We start from the raw sequence: 21,863 nt of genomic DNA on the forward strand, positions 1-21,863 counted from the left end.
TTTTTTTTTCCGACAAGACTCAGTCTTCCGTTGGTTTCGTTAATCTGTTTAGATTTCTGACATGGTAGGTGTTTAGTCTGCCGCTATCAGTTCTAAGTAGTGGGAATGCCCACCTGTCGTTGCTTAGGAACAACGCCTTCTTACTGTTTAGTGCCCCATCTGTGTTTCACATTTTTCGGTAGTAAGGATGGAAAGGATAAGTTTTTGCGGTTGAGGAATGAGTTATTTTTTGTTTTTTTTTTTTTCAGAGACAGGGAAAGTATGTAAATTTGGAGAAAATTGCGAGGATCGTGCTTTACGTGGGATTCGAACCCACAACCTCTGGGGTGGCAGCCTAGTGCACTTACGCTAGACTACCGAAACCGCCTAATATATCTACTCGTGTGTTACTTACTGAGGATAATTGTGTGCTACTATTCAATAACCTTGAAGAAGTTAGCTATGCTGCTTACTTCCTCAATCTCAGTATTGCTGAATTTCTGCTCGAAGGCATTGAAACAACAGAAGATCTTTATTTTGACCTTTACGCGCTCCATTTCTACATAGTTCATAAGTGTCAACTAGTAAATTTATCCATTGTCAGACGGTTGGGAAAACTTAAGTAGTTAAGTATCACTCTCAAGTTAGGAATATTTTATCGGCTCATTTTATTGAACAGATGAGAAAGTATTTTTTCATTCATTTAACTATTTGCATGACAACTAATAATGAATAATTAATCCACTGAAGATAAAGCAAAACTTTTCAAGCTGTTTTTTTTTTTGTTTGTTTTTTTTTGTCTCTCTATTCTAAATAAAGTCGAGTATTGCAAAACTCATTCGTTATCTACTCTCTTTTTCACAGTATCCACCGAAAAGTGACGATCTAGCAACAAAAATACAGAAAATAACGGCCGAAAGTGTGGCCGCTTCAACGCTTACAGCATTAAGACAGGCGGCGGTGGGCACCAGTGAAGCATTAATTGGTGCGACAACAACGGCGACGGCCAGTTCGGGTGCCAGTGGCAGTGGCGGTTTGGTGACACCTGCCACGCCATCCGACATGACTGGAGCGGCCGCTTATATTGGACCATGTAGTTCATCGACTGAAGCACTCTAAAGGTATACATAAGCGATAAAAACGAAATAATTAATAAATAATAATAACATAAATCGAGAAAAGCAGCAGAAAATTACGAATTTGCCAGCAAATAATCGTTAGAGGCTTCAAACGTAAAAAATATATTTAAGCATACAATAAAAACATTCGTATTTACTTACGAAGAAATACTCGTAGATGACATAGCACATTTGCATACCTGTGCATACGTACATATATGTGTGAGTACATTTGCATGTCGTGTTTGCAGTTGTGCGCGAGAAAATATGCAACACTGCTGCGCAAACAGGCATATAATTTCTAGTTGAAATTAAAAAAAGAAAAAAATGAAAGATATTAAATGCGTTTTGCTTAAAAAATTAGCAAAATCAATTAATTAATTTTTTATGCAGCAACTGTAGTAGGTTAGGTTAGTTTAGCGATAAACGGAATGATACGCGACTTGCTTGTAATGGTTTAATGTATGGAATGCATACTTTCAGAAATGTAGGGCGTTACACGTTTTTGTTTCTGAATTGAATTGACATATTTGCAGGTTGCATGTCAACAATGAAAAACCAGTTGTAAGGTTATCATATAAACATTTGAACTTCTATGTTCGTAAATGTTAATAGGTATCGATTTTACTTTAGAGTAGCGAAACTATAACATTGTTGTTGATCCTGTAATAGAAAGACCTAGAGAAACATTACATTATTTTTTCATCGTATACATTTACATACATACGTATAACTTTTTATTTTGCCTAGAACTTTCATATATGTATGTATGTAACCATGCTTTAACTATGGTTGTCCTTGATCTGCCTCCATTACCCACAAATGTGGTTTCAATTCAATGCTCAGTTCTCTTAAGAAAATAGTACGTACATGCATAGCTAAATGAGTAAACACTACATATGTAGATACATATAAGGAAAATATATTTTAATACATAATTTCAATAGACAAGAAAAATTATAAAACTGGTACCGAAAACAGTAGCATCATGAAAAGCTATTTAAAATTTTATTTACGAGCATTGGCAAACAATCAAAAAAAAAGAAAAAATCTTGCTGAAATTCTATCGAAATTTCATCGAATCGACGTGTCTTTTATTTATTTTAATTTGCAAATAGAGATTCAATACCAGTTTATAGAATTTTTATTCGATACTGTACTAAGCCAGCAGTCAAACTAATTGAGTTGGAACTAGGATAGAACTAGTTACTTTGGGTATAGTATTAGTGCCTGTATTCGGTACTTTACTAAACTAGTAGCAAAACTCTTTGATTTGGAACTAGCAATCAACTAGTTGCTTTGCGGCTAGTACTGGCTTTTGTATTCGGTACTTTACTAAACTAGTAGCAAAACTAATTTATTCCGAATTAATATAAAACTAGTTACTTTGGGGTTAGTACTGGTTTTTGTGCTCGGTACTGTACTTAACTAGTAGAAAATCTAACTTTTTTGAATCAACAAACAACTAGTAACTTTGGCCGGCCGCCGTAGCCGAATGAGTTGGTGCGTGACTTCCATTCGGAATTCACAGAGAGAACGTTGGTTCGAATCTCGGTGAAACACCAAAATTAAGAAAAACATTTTTCTAATAGTGGTCCCTCCTCGGCAGGCAATGGCAAACCTCCGAGTGTATTTCTGCCACAAAAAAGCTCCTCATAAAAATATTTGCCGTTCGGAGTCGGCTTGAAACTGTAGGTCCCTCAATTTGAGAAACAACATCAAGACGCGCACCAGAAATAGGAGGAGGAGCTTGGCCAAACACCCAAAAAGGGTGTACGCGCAAATTATATATATATATATATATATATATATATATATATATATATATATATATATATATAGTTACTTTGGGGTTAGTACTTGTTTTTTATTCGGTACTAGTATCAAAACTAAATGATTTGGCATTAGCATAAAACTAGTTACTTTGGAGTTAGTACTGGTTTTTGTATTCGTTACTTTTCTAAACTAGTAGCAAAACTAATTTATTTAGAATTAGCATAAAACTAGTTTCTTTGGGATAGTTTTGATTTTTAAATTTCATACTTTACTAAACCAGTACAAAATCGCATAGGTGAGAAACTAGCTCCCTTGCAGACAGCACTGGTTTTTGCTTCCGAGACTGTACTAAACTATCAATAAAACTAGTTGATTTGGAACTAGTATAGTATTAGTCACTTTGGAGATGGTATTAGTCTTTGTATTCCGTACTGTACTAAACCAGTAAGAAATCTAACTTCTTTGAAACTAGTTTTTTTAAATACCAGAACCACCAGGATTTGTCTCCGACCAAGGACCAACACTCCAATAGTATTCAACAACACTTTTTTGGGGTTTTATGCTGTAAAAACATTAACAGCAACTACTGCTACAGAGGCACTCGTTCTTCTGCGAAGGTCAACGGTCTACTTTTAAGCAGCAATGCTCTAAAAGCTGACAAATACCATGCCTAGTTGAAGGTACGAGCTCGCATAGAAACTATAATTGACTCAACTATAGCCTTGATTCATTCAAATTTAAATATGATTGAGGCATTCTGTAGTTGGCACGCAATACAAGATGACTATATGTACATAGATCGTCTCGTTTTGTTATTTGTAGGATTTTTCAGTTGCTCAGACTCGCAGCGCCAAAAAACCCGGCGGCTTAAGTGGCTTTCATAGAGTTTTTGCAAGCGAATGTACAAATTCTGTCTCCCGTAATGCCTAATTACTTGACTGCCACCTTTTCGCGTTAGAATGAATGTTAGGTCGTCAGCCTAGCGCATGAAATCGCTATAGAAGAAAGTTGAATTTTGGAATAAAACTAGCGCTAAATATTATAGATGGGTCACCCTATGTATGCTATCACCTTTAGCAAATGTGGAATTGTTTATAGAATTCATTCGCAAAACTCACTTCGTTTTTTGTGAACGATAGAGCTGCAATCGGCTATGAGTCCTCGATCTGGAGATCAATTAACTTTTTCGAAATATTCATGAATTTATAAAATGTTATTACTGCTTTCCAATTAAGGGCTGTTTTCACAACTAACCGCTAATACTACGGCACACTTTATTCTATAGAAGATACTCCATCTTTGGCGTAGTTTCGGAACTGACAAATTTCTTTTCGGTAGCAGTAGAGAAAACGAAAGTTAGAAAAGTGGCTTTAAAGTTAGGGATATTTTATCTGCTCGTTCAGTAAAGCTCACTTTATTAGTTGCATGAGAAAATGATGCTTCATAGGATAATTGGGAAAAAGAAAAAACTGATGGACACTTCAAAATTAGGGATAGTTTCTTGGTGCGGTTAGTAGAACCCTCTTCATTGGTTAGAGGAGGAAATGGCCTTTAGGCGGCCTTTAATGTTTACTTTTTTCGGTGCCAGCCCTAATTAGTTTAACGCTGACTAACTAAAATTCGTTAATATTATTGTACTTTCATAAAACTAAAGTACGATTAGGAGGATTTAGAGAGAGAGAGGAAGAAGTAGTAAAAAAATCCCGTTATTTAATTGTGTAATATGTTAACTAGTGTAATTATAAATAATTGTAAGTACCAGAATACTATAGATAACTGAAACTATATTAGAAAAATGTAATAAAGACTTAAAAGAAAATAAAATAATTTTTTTGGGATCAGTGCCCAAGAATTTAAGATAAATAAATTAAAAACAGAAAACGCAGAAATAGTAAAATAATGATGAAAAGTGTACGTTTAAAAGCAGATATATTTTACTTATTAAACTTGACATGTTTAAAACATAAAGCGAAAAAAAAAGTTTAAGTTTATAGAAAATGTGAAGCGATTTATAGTTAAAAAAATAATATTAAATGCCATTTGGTTATATGTACATGTATGAGTACATTTCGATGTATGCGTGTACTAAGAAAAACATATGACAATTTAGATAAAATAATTAACGTTTGTGTATGTATTTGTAGATTCTAATAATATTTGGTAGGCGTATTTAATAAGGATTTTTTATATACACACGCAACCTTTTGTGGTCCTTATAACTATAGATGCATTAATTTATGTATGTGTATGTATACAAATAGTGCAAATCGGCAAGTGTTATTTATTGTTTGTAAAAATAAATTTAAAGAAAATTATTATCAATGGAAAAATATTAACAAAAAAAAAAAGAAACTATGTGTAAACATTAATATGAATTTTCTCTTGAAAAAAAAATCGTTTTTGCATAATTTGGTGTGTAGCGAAAATTCAGTCTTGTTTTCAATTTTGAAAAATAGCTGTGCAACAAAATCAATTAACTGGAAACATGCAAAACTGTTTTGAAAATACAAATATAATGTTTTGGGACTTGAATAAATTCTCGCTGTTTAGTTGAAATGAATAGATCCTTAAGTATAGTTAAAATGTCAAGGAAAACTTCTGTTCGAAATTCCCATTCGAATTTTCCCCATATTGGCAATGCGACCGACCAATTGGAAAGCAACTCGGCACTGGAGGAACCCTAAATTGTGGATGCTTTTCTTAGTTACTGAAATTGAAATTTGAATAGGTCGAGCCAAGGAGCACCAAGAGATTTGGTGGCTCTTAAAACACTCAGGCTAAAAAGCCCATTGTATTTAAAGCTGTGGAAAGAGGGTAGATAGTCAAGGAGGGAAGGGGAAAAGTATCAGAGAGAGAGGAAAGAATAGACACAAGGATAAAGGTACTTAGTCCTGTGAGAATTTTCCAGATTCTTTGGCAAATCTGTAAATATCCTCCAGTTTTAGAGAACGAATATCACTCATTCTTACGACATCGGAACCCAAAACTCGTATCCGTGCTCTAGTAAAAGCAGGACACTTACAGAGAAAGTGCTCAGTGCTATCCGCCTCCTCCACGCAAGACAGGCACATTGGGTTCTCATTGATTCCAATGGTGGTCATATGCTGGCCCCATGGGTTATGTCCTGTAATGATATCGACCATCAACCGAACGTCTTTCCTTCCAAGTTTTAGTAGAAAGTCTGTCAAGATTTCTCTGCACGGACTTGTCACAAAACACCTTGCAGTTCTGCAGCGTTCTAGACCGGACTGTCGCCCTTTATGTAAATTGCATACAAAATCGCTGATCCAATTCATGATTCCTGCGGAACTGATTCCGATTATTGGCTCTAGCTGGAACCCATATAAGTACAAGCCTGTTCTGTCTTGCGACAGAATTAAGCTTCTTCTTACATTCTTGAACAATCTTTGAGGTTTGCTTCGCGTTCTCCAGGGCTTTTACTGATTGCAGCCTGACTGCCATTGAAAACTCCAATCTGTTTCCCGCTCCATCTCCTCTCGATTATCCATTCGGCTACTTTCAGGATGGCAAAAATTTCCATTTGGAAAACAGTTGCCATTTCCCCCATAGCATACTGTCGTTTAAGTACCATCTTTATAAAAGAAAATATACGTCAAACCTCCCTGAATGGATTCTGGATTGCTCCATTGGTCACGAAATGGAAATCTGGAATCAAATTTCCTTCCAAATGAAACTATGGGTATCAGGTCGTCTTTAAGTGCCAAAAACAGTGGTTTAAAGGTTTCTCTGTGCCCCGAAGTTACGTATTCGTGCCAGAAACCATATTTATGGCGTCTAACACAGTGCAACAAAGTGAAGCCGCACAGATAGAGACACAAGAAGACTAGCCTATAGCATGAAAGCTGGCTACAAATATGGTGGACCCAGACGTGGGTGAATAGAATTGGTCCTTTATGGATGCCGTTCTGGGCCCTCCCGAAGTAATATAGAAAGCAGTTCCGGGAAGGGTGTCTCCCCAGAAGGAGAGGAGGGATCGTTTTCTTGGCGATACCACACGACGCAGTAGACGACGGTCGCTGTAAATGCGAAGGCATTTTGAACCCTACCTCACCCACCAAAAAAAAAAAAAAAAAAAAATCAATCATTTAGAGCATCGCCAGAGGTTGTACTCATGGCACCCGTAATGCATAAAAATACGCTTCATTGCAGCCTGTATAGTTCCCGGAGTGTTAACTTAACCATGCTCCGTCGCCACCAGACCACAGAGACGTAAGTGATGATTAGTCTGATAAGCGCTGTATATATCCATAGGACCACAGCAGGTTTCAGACCAGTTTTACCAAAGGCTCTGCGGCATTGCTGAAAAATCCTTAATGCACGATTCACCTTCAGTGAAACATGTGTCTCCCAAGTCAGATTGTAATCCAAGATTACTCCTAGATATTTAACTTCATCGGAAAGACCAAGTGTCTCACCTTTCAGTGTTAGAAGACTAAGTCCATCCAATTTACGTTTTCTCGTCAACAAGACTATGGTGGTTTTGTTCGGATTAACGGAAAGACCTTGTCTCATGCACCAGTCATCGATTTTGTGCACTTGCGCGCAAAGTCTCCTTAGCGATTTAGCAGAGTTTAGCGCACAGTCATCGTTCGCATAAGCTTAGACATGAACACCGATTTCCTGCATCTCCGCTAGTAGAGAGTCTACGACCAAGCACCACAGCAGCGGAGAAAGACCACCCTTTGTGGACATCCTTGCTTGGCCTTGACTGTCATTAGTTCGTCACTGTTCTCACCAGCGGTTAACAGCCTCTCTCTTAGTTACTAGTATGGTGAAAATATTTCAGAGATCTGGCCAAGATCGCACCGTTAATCGGCTCTCATGCAAATTTGAAAGAATCAGCTGATGTGATGACGTAGCCGGAGATTTGTTTACGAAAAAACTGAGTTTGTGTTGGTGACATACGCAAAAAATCAACACAGTCTTCTCTCAAGTTGCTTAATTGCCGTCCGAACAAGGACGAGTGTGTGAGTACGTGTGAAATGAGGGGGCAGAATTTGGCTGCCGAGCATTCTTTTTTGCGAGGAACTGCCTATCAGACTCAAATTGAGGTTACCGGACCACTGCAGAGTGTTCCAGGCAAAGGTAGCCGCAATCAAGGAGGCAGCTGATTGGCTGCTCACTTGCGTACTAACAGTCAAGAAAGTAAATATTTACTCCGACAGCGAAGCGGCAAGAAGTTTTTTCTAATAGCGATCACCCCTCGACAGGCAAAGGCAAGCCTTCATGTGTATTTTTACCATGAAAAAACTCCTCATAAAAAACATCTGCCGTTCGGACTGTAAGTCCCTTCACAAATAGGAGAAGCTCAGCCAAACCCCTAAAAATAGTTTACGCTCCAATTATATACATATATATATATATAATATATATATAGTTTTATTTAACCATGTAAATATAAAAAACAAATTTAAATTTTCATTGGAAATGATCACCATTTGCATTTACACAAGCCTGCGAATAGGCCATTCAGCTATCGCAGCACGCACGGTGTCCATGGATATTGACGTCGTTGCTCGAAGCAAAGATTGTTTGAGACTCTTCGAATTTCTGTGAGGTCTTCAGCAGGCCATATTTTCCAATTCCGATCACAAACTGTAGTCAAATGGATTCAAATCTGGACGGCCAATCTTCAGCGGCTATGAACGCAGGAATATTGTTTTTTAACCACTGCTAGATGGTTTTCGTCTTATGGGCTGCAGCGAAATCTTGTTGAAAGATCTAACGCTCCCCATTGAAGAGAGTACTACTCCACTACTTCACCATGCCTTCTAAGATATCCTCCTGGTATACTTTTGCCCCGGTCTTAACCCGTTTTTCGCAGAAATGAAGAGATTTAACGCCTTTCAAGAACCGCCCCACCAAACCATTACGGAGGCTGGATGGTGGCCGGGCTGAACTATTGGAACAACATTTTTTGAGTCTTTAAAAGTTTTAGCATTGCCGTGTGGCAGCATCTTTTTTTCGAATGCAGTACCTCTGGCTTCTCTAAACGAATTAGCATAGTTGCCTTCGAATGCATGAACGATTTTTTGTTGCTTTGCGGAAAAAATGTTATGTGTGACAATAGAGTAAGGCGTCGGCTCATTTCGCATTTTCTGATGTCTGTTCGACCATCCGTTGCACTTGGCGGGTAGGGCGCCATGTGACTTACATATATCATATTTTCTCAGAAGAAATCTATTGGGTATTGCAATAAGTTTCCGTCTTTTCTCAGCCAAAGTTACGAATTATTTAAACTGTTAAATGATATTGATGAAGATATTATGTGATGATGATATTATGTGAAGTATCCTATGATCAAAAAGTACCGGGAAGGTGATGTTGATTGCTTTTTTCGATTACCAAGGGGCACCATGAGTACCTTCCATCGGGCTAAACAGTCAATAAGGAATATTATTTATCCGTGTTTTGAAGCGTTTGAGAGATGCTGTACGTCGCAAACGGCCGGAAATGTGGAAAAACAATTATTCGATTTTGCATGATGATAATGCGCCATCGCACTAAGCCCAAATAGTGCTGGATTATTTGACCAAACACCAAGTAAATGCCATCGGGCAAGCACCATATTCACCTGATATGGCCCCGTGCGACTTCTTTTTGTTTCCCAAGGGCTGACTGCATTGATCGGAACAGATGGTAAACCGAAGGTGCAATGTTTGGGAAATACGGCGGATGAGTCAAGATTTGCCAATTCAGTCCTTCCAAATATTTCTGGATCGATTTAGCAACGTGTGGCCTGGCCTTGTCATGCAGCAAAATCAGTTTGTCATGTCGACCGTTCCACTCCGGACGCTTTTCTTTGAGAGTTCGATTCAAACGCATTAGCTGCAGTCGGTAACGATCGCCAGTGATGGTTTCAGATGGTTTAAGGAGTTCATAATAAATGACACCCTTCTGATCCTACCAGATGCACAACATAAAAGTATGCATATTTTTTTTCGCTGCCAATGGACCTGGTTCACCTGGCTGACTCCAACATTTTCGTCGCTTAGGTTAATAGATCCATTTTTCATCGCCAGTGCCGATGCGATGCAGAAAACCTTTTCTTTTCTGCCGTTCAAGAAGCATCTCACACGTCACCAAACGTCTATCGATATCCCCCTACTTCAGTTGATGTGGCACCCAGTTACCAGTTTTTTGGAACATTCCCATCGCGTGCGAACGTCTACCGACGGTTGATCTGCCAACATCCAACTCTTTAGACATTTCATCAAGGGTTCATATCAAGGGTTCGACAAGCGTCTTCATCCAATGATTGTTGTAGTTATGTATCTTAAATTTTTTTCGGTGGCCCTTCGCGATCTTTATCACTCACGTCGAAATTGCCACTCTGGAAGCGTCGAAACCACTCTTTACAAGTTGTATTTGATGGAGGGTAATTGCCGTAAATATTGATCAATATACGACACCATTCAGCTGCACTTTTCTATAAAAGATAATAATGAAGCCTGACTTCCCGCAAATGCTGTTTTTTTCGGGACGAACGTAGACACTTTTGACGTCAAATAAAAAAGGATCTTTACGCTTCCAACGAATGTCAACTACTGCGATCAAGGCCACACATATACACCTTCAAATCACCAGCATATTACAAGAGCGAACACAAAAATAGTATCAGGAGCGACACCACTTTTACGAGGGCGGAAACTTATTCCCATACCCAATAGATAAAATGCAGATCAATTCCAATATTGCAGCTGTTTAAGTAGCTGACAGAAGGCGTCTCTTTCGCGCGAGAGAAAATTATTGTCGCCTATTTGAGACTTCAGTGCGAAGCTTTCCAATGAAGGTAGCTGTAGTGGGCAAGCAGCTAAATTGAATAAAATTGTCATTGAACAGCGTGAACTTATTCAAATTTCAGTAATAAAATTAATTACATAGAAACTAAGTTTATGTACAAATTTTTAATAAATTTATTAGTTTTTTATCATTTTTTAACACACAACAACAAAGTATGCATTGATGTGTAGTATTAGTGAAACAGTATTATTTACAAAGAAGAAGAAGAAAAAGAGAAAAATTACTTATATAAAAACAAATTTACTAAATACTTGTATTATTTATATTTATAAATGTAAACACACTTACACGTACACAACGCGTATACAAAGAGAAACAACAGCAATTTATAGACACAATACCACAACTATGTGTTAACCTAAATGTACCTTACAAGACAGCTGACTCAGATAAGCACTCATATTATCATCATCACTATCCTCATCCAACTACACATTTTCGTTCTAGCCATGGGAAAGTTCTGATAGTTTCCCCTTGTCGGTGTGATATCATATCTCTCTTTTACCAATAGCAATTTCTTATAACTGATAAATATATCTACTATGCTCTAAAGGCAAGGCAACTAAACATTTTTATTCTTACAATGTAATAACTGTTGACAACTAAACTCCTCATTGTCGTCATCACAAACTTTTCAGCACTATCGGCCAGTTCATAAGTTCGTGCGTTTTTAAAGGTGGTTTTAAAATTAATACAATAAAAAAAATGTTTAAAGTATTTATTAATCAATAACATATTTTGCTTCATTATTTACAATGCCAACGTTTAGGCAAATTTTTAATTCCCTGCTCAAAAAATTTTTTGTTCTTGGAGCCAAAATACGCTTCGTATCTCTTTTTATAGCTTCTTTTGAGGATTAGTTCTTGTTACTCATATCGGATTGAAGTCCACGGAAAAGGTGATAATCACAAGGTGCAATATCCGGAGAGTATGGTGGATGCGGAATTAGCTCCCATCCGAGCTCGTTCAGCTTGCCTAATGTTTGCCTTGCGGTATGAGGTCTTGCGTTGTCATGCTGAAACAAAACTTTGCGTTTATTCATTAAAGACAGTCGATTTTTTTAAGTGCCTCATTCAGGTTTGATGCTGATGGGAATAATAATCTGCAGTTATCGTCTGGTTTGGTTCCAGAAGTTCATAATAAACAATACCGGCCATATCCCACCAAATAGACAGGATAATCTTCTTGGGGTGAGGGCCCTCTCCAGGGGTCGCTCCTGGTGTTTCATCTTTATCTAACCATTGGCGTTTGCTAACAGGATTATTGTAAAGAACCCATTTTTCATCACCAGTAACGATACAGTTCAAAAAACTTTCATTTTCAAGCCGTTGCAGCAGCTGAGAACCCACATTTACTCTCTGCTGAAGGTTGGCGACGGAATGTCTATGCGGAACCCATTTTCCCAGCTTTGAAAAGTTTCCCAATTGAATCAGGTGCCTGTGAACTATTTCATGCTATGAATCTAACCTCTGAGCTATCATACCGACTGTTAAATTTCGCTCAGCTTCCACGAGTTTGAGCAAGGCGTCGGAGTTAAAGACTTCAGGACGACCAGCGCGCGGGGCATCCTCCACGTCGCAGTTACCACTTCGGAATTTTGAAAACCACTTTTGCGCAGTCCTTACACTGACGGTATCCCCCCGAGAACAGCAGCAGTTGTTGCATTTTTACCACTTTTATAAAAAAAAAATACAAAATATGCCTCTTATACGCATTCGAAGATTCCATTTTATTTATAACAACACGTGCTTCTATCAGCGATTAAAATCACTTATGGAATGCACAACATGTCAAAGAAAATATAAATAGTTCCGTCATATTCCGGGAATTACTTATTGTATGCAAAAACCGTACAAAAGTGAAATTATAGGTAAAATACGCCCGAACTTATGGACTGACCGATAATAAGCATACTTCTCATTTTTGTTATGAAAAAGTAATGGGCACTGATGGGCCAAACTACTCATTTTCGTTATCATAAAATGTTTTATTTAGAAATATATAAAATTTATATTTTTTTGTTTTCATTATAAAACTTTTACATATCAATTCGGTGTTTCATCCACGGAGATTCGAACTCACGAATTTTCAAATTTTAGGGGTTATATGGTATACACTTGCAAGGCTGAAAAATCACGTTTTTTTGAGAATTTTTTACAAACGATTTTATTAAACAAATACTAATTTTGATTATTCAAATAATGTCTACTTTAGAGTTAATTATAGCACGTAAAGTTAGTGCAAATATTGAAGTGCACGGCTCCTGCAGATGATCTCCCAAGCGTTCTCCAAAAAAAGGCATTCGGCGGTGGACAAAACATCTCCGGTTTGGATTATCTGAAATCAAAAAACCAATCAGATTCTTTTTGTGGATAGATAAAGCTAGGTATTAATCGAAGGAATAGTCAAAATTTTAATTTTTGACAAAATGGCGGCTATTGGGGAAAAAATCGAGTTTTCGACAAAAATTTTCGCAAAAAATTCCCTAAAAAAATAGAAAAAATCATTAGAATTCTTATTCCATTGATTAATACCTGGAGAATATATCTGAGAAGGTTGTGTTAAAATTTCAAGACGATCGGTTGAGCTGCTTTCGAGAAATTGTGTCCACCGTCTTCGAAAACACGGTTTTGAGAAAAACGCGTTTAAAGGTGGAAAAGCAGATTGTACATTAAGGAAACAAAATGAAAAGAAAATCGATTTTTTTGAAAATCTTAACTGTATATAACCCCTTTAGCCAAACATCTACTCATTCGGCTATGGCGACCATACAACAAACACAGCCAAATTTCACACTAGAACTTTTTTCAAAGCAGCCGCATTATAAGCACACAAATGAGTTGCGGCGTTTAAAGTACAGTAGATATATTTTTTACTTATATGAAATTGCCATTGGTAAAAGAGAGATAGAATTCACACCGACAAGGGGAAAGGAATATCAAATGAAATAAATCAAATACTTGTAAATGTTTTGGAATTTTTGTCGAAAGCACTCAGCACTGTCTTGTAGGGTAGTTACGTACATACATACGAGTATATACATACATAAATTTCGAAATTATATTTTCGTGCGTTTGTTTGAGTGCAACTGTATATTAACTACTACTACTTATTAATTATCAATATATGTATGTAGCTCTGTTGGCTTTGCTCCTGAAACTATACTATACCGAAACTATGTACTCCACAAACTGTTACCGGAAATTAGCGCATATCTCTACACGAATATCATTTTACGAGTACTTACCACCATTTCCACCACCTACACAAACTCTCTTTATACAGTTAACTCTCTTTAAAACGCCTACTCGGTGTACTATATTATAATTACAACAATTTCTTGTTTTTCTAAATAGAGATTTAGTTAAATAGAATTCTTAGACTATTAGCTACATATCAATCTAATTTCTATTTACAATATTCGCCCACTTCAAATTACGTCCCATTGAAAAGTTTAAGTAAATGAGAAATCAACAGCGTTTACTTAAAATAGAATTACTATAAACAATATAATGAACTAAAAAAGCTATCCATTTCGTCCGTCCTTTGGTTTGAACACGTTTTCAACCGTCCTCATCATCAATAAGTATACACTACTACATGCATACGGGTATGTGTGAGCTACGCTATGCTATGGTGAATATACTCGTACATGTGGTGGTCAGTCACAAAAGTTTTGGCACAGTGATTTTTTTTAATACTGTTTGGTTAATTTAGTTTTAGTTTAATAAAATCAATTTTAATCGAAGTTTCAAACCAGAATCACAATTTTCAACTTTTCATTCAGAACTTTTAAATTTTTTTCTGGTATGCAGCTTTATATACAGTTATATAATACAATATTAATTTGGGAAAAAATGAATTCATTGTTTTCACGGTAGATGGCTGTAGTGATCGCTATCTCATAAAGTATCGATCAAATAATTTAAAGTTTGTGCTCGTTTTCAAGGTGACATACCTTACTTACTTATTTGGCGCTGCAACAGTGTTTCGGTTTTGGCCGAATCCAAAATTGCGCGTCAGTTGTTTCTGTCCTAGTGACACAAAAAAAAGTGCGTGTAGCTTAGTGCACATAACAGAAGTGAAACTTTCAAGGCAGACAAAGAAAGAGGGAGAGACCCGAGAGGGAATGAGATAGTGAGCTAGAGAAAGAATATATATCTAAATAAATTCACAACATTTGCAGAGAATACAAATAGACAAAATTTACAAAAAACGGAGAAGGGTCGACCGGTGTAGGTAAACGCCAGACACAAACCGTGGCAACAACGCGCACTACTCCGAGTGTTCATAACCCGCACAAACGCAGCGATTTCAGGACCGCAGCAACGGCACAAATTACCGCTAGGCAATACCAATAAATCCGACGCCGGAATGGAAGCACTAGCCAGGAAACGGAAATAAGCGCCAAAAAAAATTGGGATCAAAAAACGCCGCAAACAGTAGGCACCAAGGAAATATAACGCCAAAAAGTATGCACCAAAATATATTTCCTACAAGTTTGCACCAACAAACAAGCGCCAAAAAGTAGGCAGTGTTATTTCTCACAAGAAATTACCAACCACAAGGAAAAACTCAAGAAAAATAGCCTAAAGTGTATCTAAGATGTATATAAGGTATAGTTCTCTCTCTCCTTTTCCTCTACGTTATATCTTATTTCTCTCTCGCGCAACGAAAATGCCCAAAACGTTGCATGGGCTTGAAATTTTACTCTCCATTCTCGCTCGTTATTCGACGCCTAAGAAGTTTCACTTCAATATGTGGCTTTTGTTGTAGTATGAGTCACAAAATTACCGAAAAGTAGCATGACACATATTGCGAATATTCTAAAATAACTCACTGAGCCAAAACTTTTTTGACCCACTGTACATAGTTTGAATAAAGCCTACTTTATAAATAACATTGACTTACTGACTTACAATAACAATGGAAATTTTCAAAGAAACATGCATAATTGAAATGGAGTCAAGTTTAACACGTTGACTGCCATGTGCTTGAAAATTACGTTCGCTGGTTGTGTCTATGCGCTATATCAATAATTTCAAGTTCACACAAATATTATATGTCGCGTTTGGTCATCCGATCCATAGCAGAGGTTATTCTTATGACTCTCTATTACTTTAGGGTAACAACTCCTCAACTTGCATACATCGCTGGATCACATGGAGAAGAAGGACATGTGTATTCAATGAAACTTCTATCCAGAATCTACTACTTCTTGATATTCACGGAGCATCCCGAATACGTTCCGGAAGGACAAATAGTCAATAAATACTATTATTTGGCTGCATTGAAGTCGCTGCGTAAATGCAGCCATGGCACTTGCACCAGTAATTGTAATGTAAATCTAGTAAAACTGGTGTCTGGGATTACACAAATATGATTCTTAAGCCTTCGGTTTCGAAAGTGCCGACTTGTTAGAGCATTGAAATGCAGTGGACATTCAATGCATCCCAGTTTTCAATTGACTCCAAGCATTTTGTTACGATGGTTGCCTGTTATATTTTACTTTACCAGTAAAGAATTCACAGTTTTATTGTTATTTTCCCTGGTAGTCAATTCTGCATTTCCCTGTAGTCATTCACTTCTTTTTGGAAAGCACTTTCGCTACTTGAAAGTGGATTCTCCTCTAGCGAGCTGTTTTAAAATATCTTCTAGAGGCATTGAAAAATGTTGACCTCGCATTTGACGTTGATGTTCGGGAACAAAAAGAAATCGTTAGTTGCCAAATCAGGACTGTAAGGAGGAAGACCCATTAATTCGATATTTTGAAAACTCGAAAACTCTCTTGTGTGAGCCTATGCGTGAGAGTTCGCATTGTTTTGCTGAAGAACGATTCGTCTTCGGCAGTGGGCTTTCCTTAATCCTCCGAAAGCTTCTGAAAAAAAAAAATGGTTGTGTGACGATTGACTTTTTCGAATTTCTCTAATGTCACAGTTGAGTTATGCTCGTCTTGGAACCCTTATATTGCGAATTGTCTCGGTCAAATTCTGCGGTATCCAACGAGACGTAAGTCTTCTTGACGACCAATATTGAATGCTTACTCGCCTCACTAATGCCCAGGGATACCTTTATCTCTTGGTATGCCACACCACGATCTTGCGTCATTAATTGATGCACAAAGAGCTCCTGGCCCAACAACAGTTTTAGGACGGCTCTCACGAAATTCGTCTTGAAAGGATCAACGGCCACATTGGAGCTCGTTGTACCTTCGCTTCCTAGTATCTAACTGTGGTGATTCAACGCCAAAAGCCGTAGTAAGTTGCCCAATGCACCCCTGTCTCGATAAACCATGTTGAAAATCGTAATAAATCAAAGCACAAACATTTTCACGAGTTAATTCCAACATTTGGGCGAGATTAATTGTTCAGCCCACTGAAAAAAGAATAAATAAAGCTCGTACGTAAAAACGGTATATGTAATGCGGTAGAAGTGCATGCAAAACTTGGATTTCTCCGCAATGAAAATGTCCAATCGGCCAAAATGACTAGGAGTTGAGACAGATGTACAATTTGCAACATTTTGCCCTACATCTCCCAAATTGGCTGCAATGCAAATATTTCGATGAACACCTTTTCCGGGGCGGTCGGCCACTGAACAACGGCCTAACTTCTAATTACGAAAATTGTGGAAGTTCATTTGAATTAAAATATTTGCGGTAATTGCGTCATAGTAGCTGATCGTTGACAAGAACTGAAAAAGATGACCATTTCAACGCGTACTGCATGGAATTTACTACTTATGTGGCGCTACAACCGTATAGCGGTTTTGGTCGAATCCAAAATGGCGCGCTAGCTGTCTCTGTCCTGCGCTCTTTGGTGCCAGTTGGAAATCTCGTATGAAGACAAGTCCTGCAGCACTTGGTCTTTCCAACGGAGATGTGGTCTTCCTCTGCCACGCCCTCCCTTTTTGGGTCACCCGCTGCATTTTTACACGCTTTACTATGCCCATGTCCCTATATAGCTCATACAATTCGCTGTTCCACGCGGTACTTCTCACTAATGCGAAGGAGGCCAAAGATTTTACGTATAATTTTCTCTTGAAGGCTCCCAAAACTTTTTCATCCGCTGTTGACGTCCTCCAAGCGTCAAATATTAGTACGGGAATGATGAGCGTTTCGTAGAGTGCCAGTTTAGTCCTTCGAGAGAGAGCTCTACTTCTCAGTTGCCTACTGAGCCCAAAGTAACACCCGTTGACAAGACTTATTCTCCATTTGATCTCCAGGCTGACGTCATTTCTGTTATTAATACTGGTTCCAAGGTAGACAAAGTCCTTCACAACTTCGAATTGTTGGTTGTCTGACACTGACATATTGTCCAAGATGCGAAGATTCCATGTGTGTTGGCAGCAGGTACTTTGTTTACGCTCATTCACCGCAAGACCCACATTGCTCGCCTCTCTCTTTAAACTGGAGCGCGGTTGGTTTCGCCGATAATGTCGATGTCGTCGGCATATGCTAGTAGCATGGTACTCTTATGAAAGATAGTACCAGTGCGGTTGAGCTCGGCAGCGCGAAAGATTTTTCTCAGCAAGAAGTTGAAAAAGTCACAAGATAGAGAATCGCCTTGTCTGGAACCTCGCTTGGTATTGAACGGCTCGGAGAGGTTACATCCAATTCTAACGGCGCTTGTTCTAGCGTGCAACGTCATCTTACACAGCCGTATTAGTTTTGCGGGGATACCAAATGCAGACATACTGGCATGGAAGTGATTTCAATCCGTGCTATCAAATGCGGCTTTGAAATCGACGAAAAGTTGGTGCGTGTCGAGTTGTTTTTCGTGGGTTTTCTCTAGGATTTAGCGTATTGTGAAGATTTGGTCTATGGTGGACATACCAGGTCTGAAGCCGCACTGATAGGGTCCAATCAGTTTGACGATGGGCTTCATTATCTCACACAATACGCTCGACAGGACCTTGTATCCGATGTTAAGCAGGCTTATCGCGCGGTAATTTGTGCAGGCGTACTGTATCCATTATGTATCCATTATAAATTTCCAAAAACTCAATTATAATCTACAAAGAAAAAAAAATGTATTAAAAAATGAACAAATTATTGGTGTTTAGCATTGGCTGATCTTATATGGTATGGCTCACTCTGTATTTTAATTTTTTCTCTTTGTAATTTTCCCCTGCGTACCTCGAAAGCGCGTACAGAGACCAAGTTATTAGTCATCAAAGCACATCTATGTAGTTTTGCATCCCAAAATACTGACCAAGAAGAAGTTAACTTGATTAAATAACAGAACCTGTAAACTAAATATTTACCAGTGAAATTTTGGTAAATATAATAGGCATTTTTTGTAGATACATATCTTTATATTTTTAGAATATTTTGTTTTTCGTCTATGAACCATGCTGCTGCTATAGAAGCCATCAACGTAGATACCTACTCTATACCCATCCTCTTGGTACCTAGTGTTCGAACTTATACATACATACATACTATATAAAATTATACACATGACAACTACCTTATATTGAACGATTTTTGTAGACATAACTCGTACTCGTACTCGTAGTGAAGAGCTACACTCTATAGCCATGCCTAAACCTGCGTTGTGTTAACCCTTGTGAACTATAGATAAATAATTCTAAACTAAAAATATGTATGTTTGCATACTTACAAGAACAAATGAAAACTACTTAACTAAAAAAGACACATTCGTTAAAGTTGATTAAAAATGGAAGTTTACGGTGAAAAATAAGAGCTACTCAAAACTAAACACAAAACACAAAAATAGTTTAATTTTAGATAACAAAAATGTACTGGTTGATTACGTACTTACTTACAAACATACTTACCTATTATAAAATAGAACTTTAATACCAAAATAGAAATAGTGTATCGAAAAAAGAACTTTGTAGAGATTTTGCAAACCCCCCAAAAACAAAACTAAAGTCCTTAATACTGTAGAAAACCATCTATGGTGGAAATTCTTTTGAAAAATTACAATAAAATTGACAAATTAAGAAATTAAAACAGTAAAAAAAAAAACCAAAAACGCTATGGAACTTGTCAACACTGATTAGTATGACTTACATACATATTGAGCTTATTTAGCTCCTAACTTGTTTAAACATAGTTTTCATGTATTGCCACAAAATGGACTGTGTGGGTATAACAACGAATTATTCAATTGAAGTTTTGTTGTTTAATTTTTTTGCTTGAAATTATTTTTCAATTTGAGCTGTGCGCTTATTTGAACTGTTGAGTTATCGAAGAAACTGATTACACAGGCCGACAAAATTTAACCAACATTCAGACCCAGAAACCAGACTATATATTTCCGAAGGTTTATGATGCGCTGAATCCAAATCTGGCCTCAGAATTGCTCTATCAGCTCTGGTTTTCGAGATATCCTAACCTAAAAGTGCAAAAAACCCCATTTTTGCCCATATTTGAGGTTATGTAGCCTTGCAGATGTTTTCTTTCACCAAAATTAAAGGATGGCATCTTTAAATACAATCCTTCTTTTTTCAAATGGCGTTTTGTTTGCTCAAATATCATTTTTTTTCGCAGAGATATCGCATTTTGAAATTTTCATGTTTCGAAATTTTCCTACACCTGAAAATCGATTAAGATAACCTAGACATGATATATTCGATTACTAATTTTCTTGAATTGAGTCTTATTTTTCTTAAAATTTTGTCTCACACCATAAGTGTGCTGACTCACCACATCCCTACACTATCTAACCTTTGGGTACCGAGTCACACACAGCCCTAACCCCTAGAAACCACCCCTATCATACCGCGAGCAGGCTAACCCACATAACCGCAAGCAGGCTTTCCCACAAACTCCAAATTTACATACTATTAATCCATATATTTCAGGCCCTCAAACCCAAGAAAATTAGTAAGCGACTATATCATGTCTATGTTATCTTAATCGATTTTCAGGTGTAGGAAAATTTCGAAACACGAAAATTTCAAAATGCGATATCTCTGCGAAAAAAAATGATATTTGAGCAAACAAAACGCCATTTGAAAAAAGAAGGATTGTATTTAAAGATGCCATCCTTTAATTTTGGTGAAAGAAAACATCTGCAAGGCTACATAACCTCAAATATGGGCAAAAATGGGGTTTTTTGCACTTTTAGGTTAGGATATCTCGAAAACCAGAGCTGAGAGAGCAATTCTGAGGCCAGATTTGGATTCAGCGCATCATAAACCTTCGGAAATATATAGTCTGGTTTCTGGGTCTGAATGTTGGTTAAATTTTGTCGGCCTAGTTCCATTAAACACGAAAGATACGATTATCGTAAAAACTCAAACTAATAAATTAATTTTAGTTATCAATCCGAATTTTGCATGGACAGAGAAGCAGATATTAGTTTAAATTATTTCGGATACTTTTCCTTGTAGACTAGTGTTATTGGAAATATTTAATTAAAATAAAAAAAGTAAAAAAATTGACAAATACAAGGAGCATCAAAATACAAAAAAATTAAAAAAAAATTTTGCTAAAAACTCCATTTTTTTATACTGTTATTATAATTATTGATTCTATTAATTAATCTTAATACTAACAATAAGGTTTCGACTCTTGACCTAAATTATTGTACCTACAGCTTCTTGAAGAAGGTTACGATTGTTATGAGGACCTGCTGTTTCTGCTGTCACTAATGCCACATTTAGGTCTCGATGGATATTTTCAATGGTTATGTACCACGGCGCTCCAGTAACCATTCTTAACATTTTGGATTGCTGGCACTTGCATTGCCCCACAGCTGTGACGCATACGTCCAGATTGGCTTGATTGTATTGTAGATAAGGACTCTGTGATCAACGCTAAGCCCGGAACGGCAATTGATTAGCCAATGAAGGTCTTTCATTTTTAGCTTCATCTGTCCACTTTTGGCCTCAATGTACCTTTTCCATGGCAGGTGCCTGTCCGTACGAACACTAAGATATGTAACTTCTTTAGAATGAGGTATGAGTGTGGAGTTTAGATATACACTGGAGCAGTCGCTTCTTTATTTAGCGTAAAATTCACATGCTTAAACTTTTGCTCATTCACTTTGATGCGCCAGTCTGCCAACCACTTTACTACATATGTATGTGTTTCAGATGACTGTTGAGTTCACCCGACGCTCTTGCAGTGTCGTCAGCAAACGTTTGTTGGAAGGTCAGCCGTGTATATTACATATAAAAGCGGACCCAGTA

General features: G+C 37.4%; 1 protein-coding gene across 1 annotated transcript in view; it reads left to right on the top strand.

Moving 5' to 3' along the window:
• Nucleotides 1-2,880, top strand: part of LOC128860211 (uncharacterized) — a 63,264-nt gene extending 60,384 nt beyond the window's left edge. The window contains exon 8 of the mRNA XM_054097537.1: nucleotides 844-2,880. Within this exon, the coding sequence (XP_053953512.1) occupies nucleotides 844-1,098 (255 nt within the window). The 3' untranslated portion in view covers nucleotides 1,099-2,880. The remainder of the gene's footprint in view (nucleotides 1-843) is intronic.
• Nucleotides 2,881-21,863: the final 18,983 nt, after the last annotated feature.

The sequence above is a fragment of the Anastrepha ludens genome, chromosome 4, assembly GCF_028408465.1.
Source record: "Anastrepha ludens isolate Willacy chromosome 4, idAnaLude1.1, whole genome shotgun sequence".
Taxonomy (NCBI): domain Eukaryota; kingdom Metazoa; phylum Arthropoda; class Insecta; order Diptera; family Tephritidae; genus Anastrepha; species Anastrepha ludens.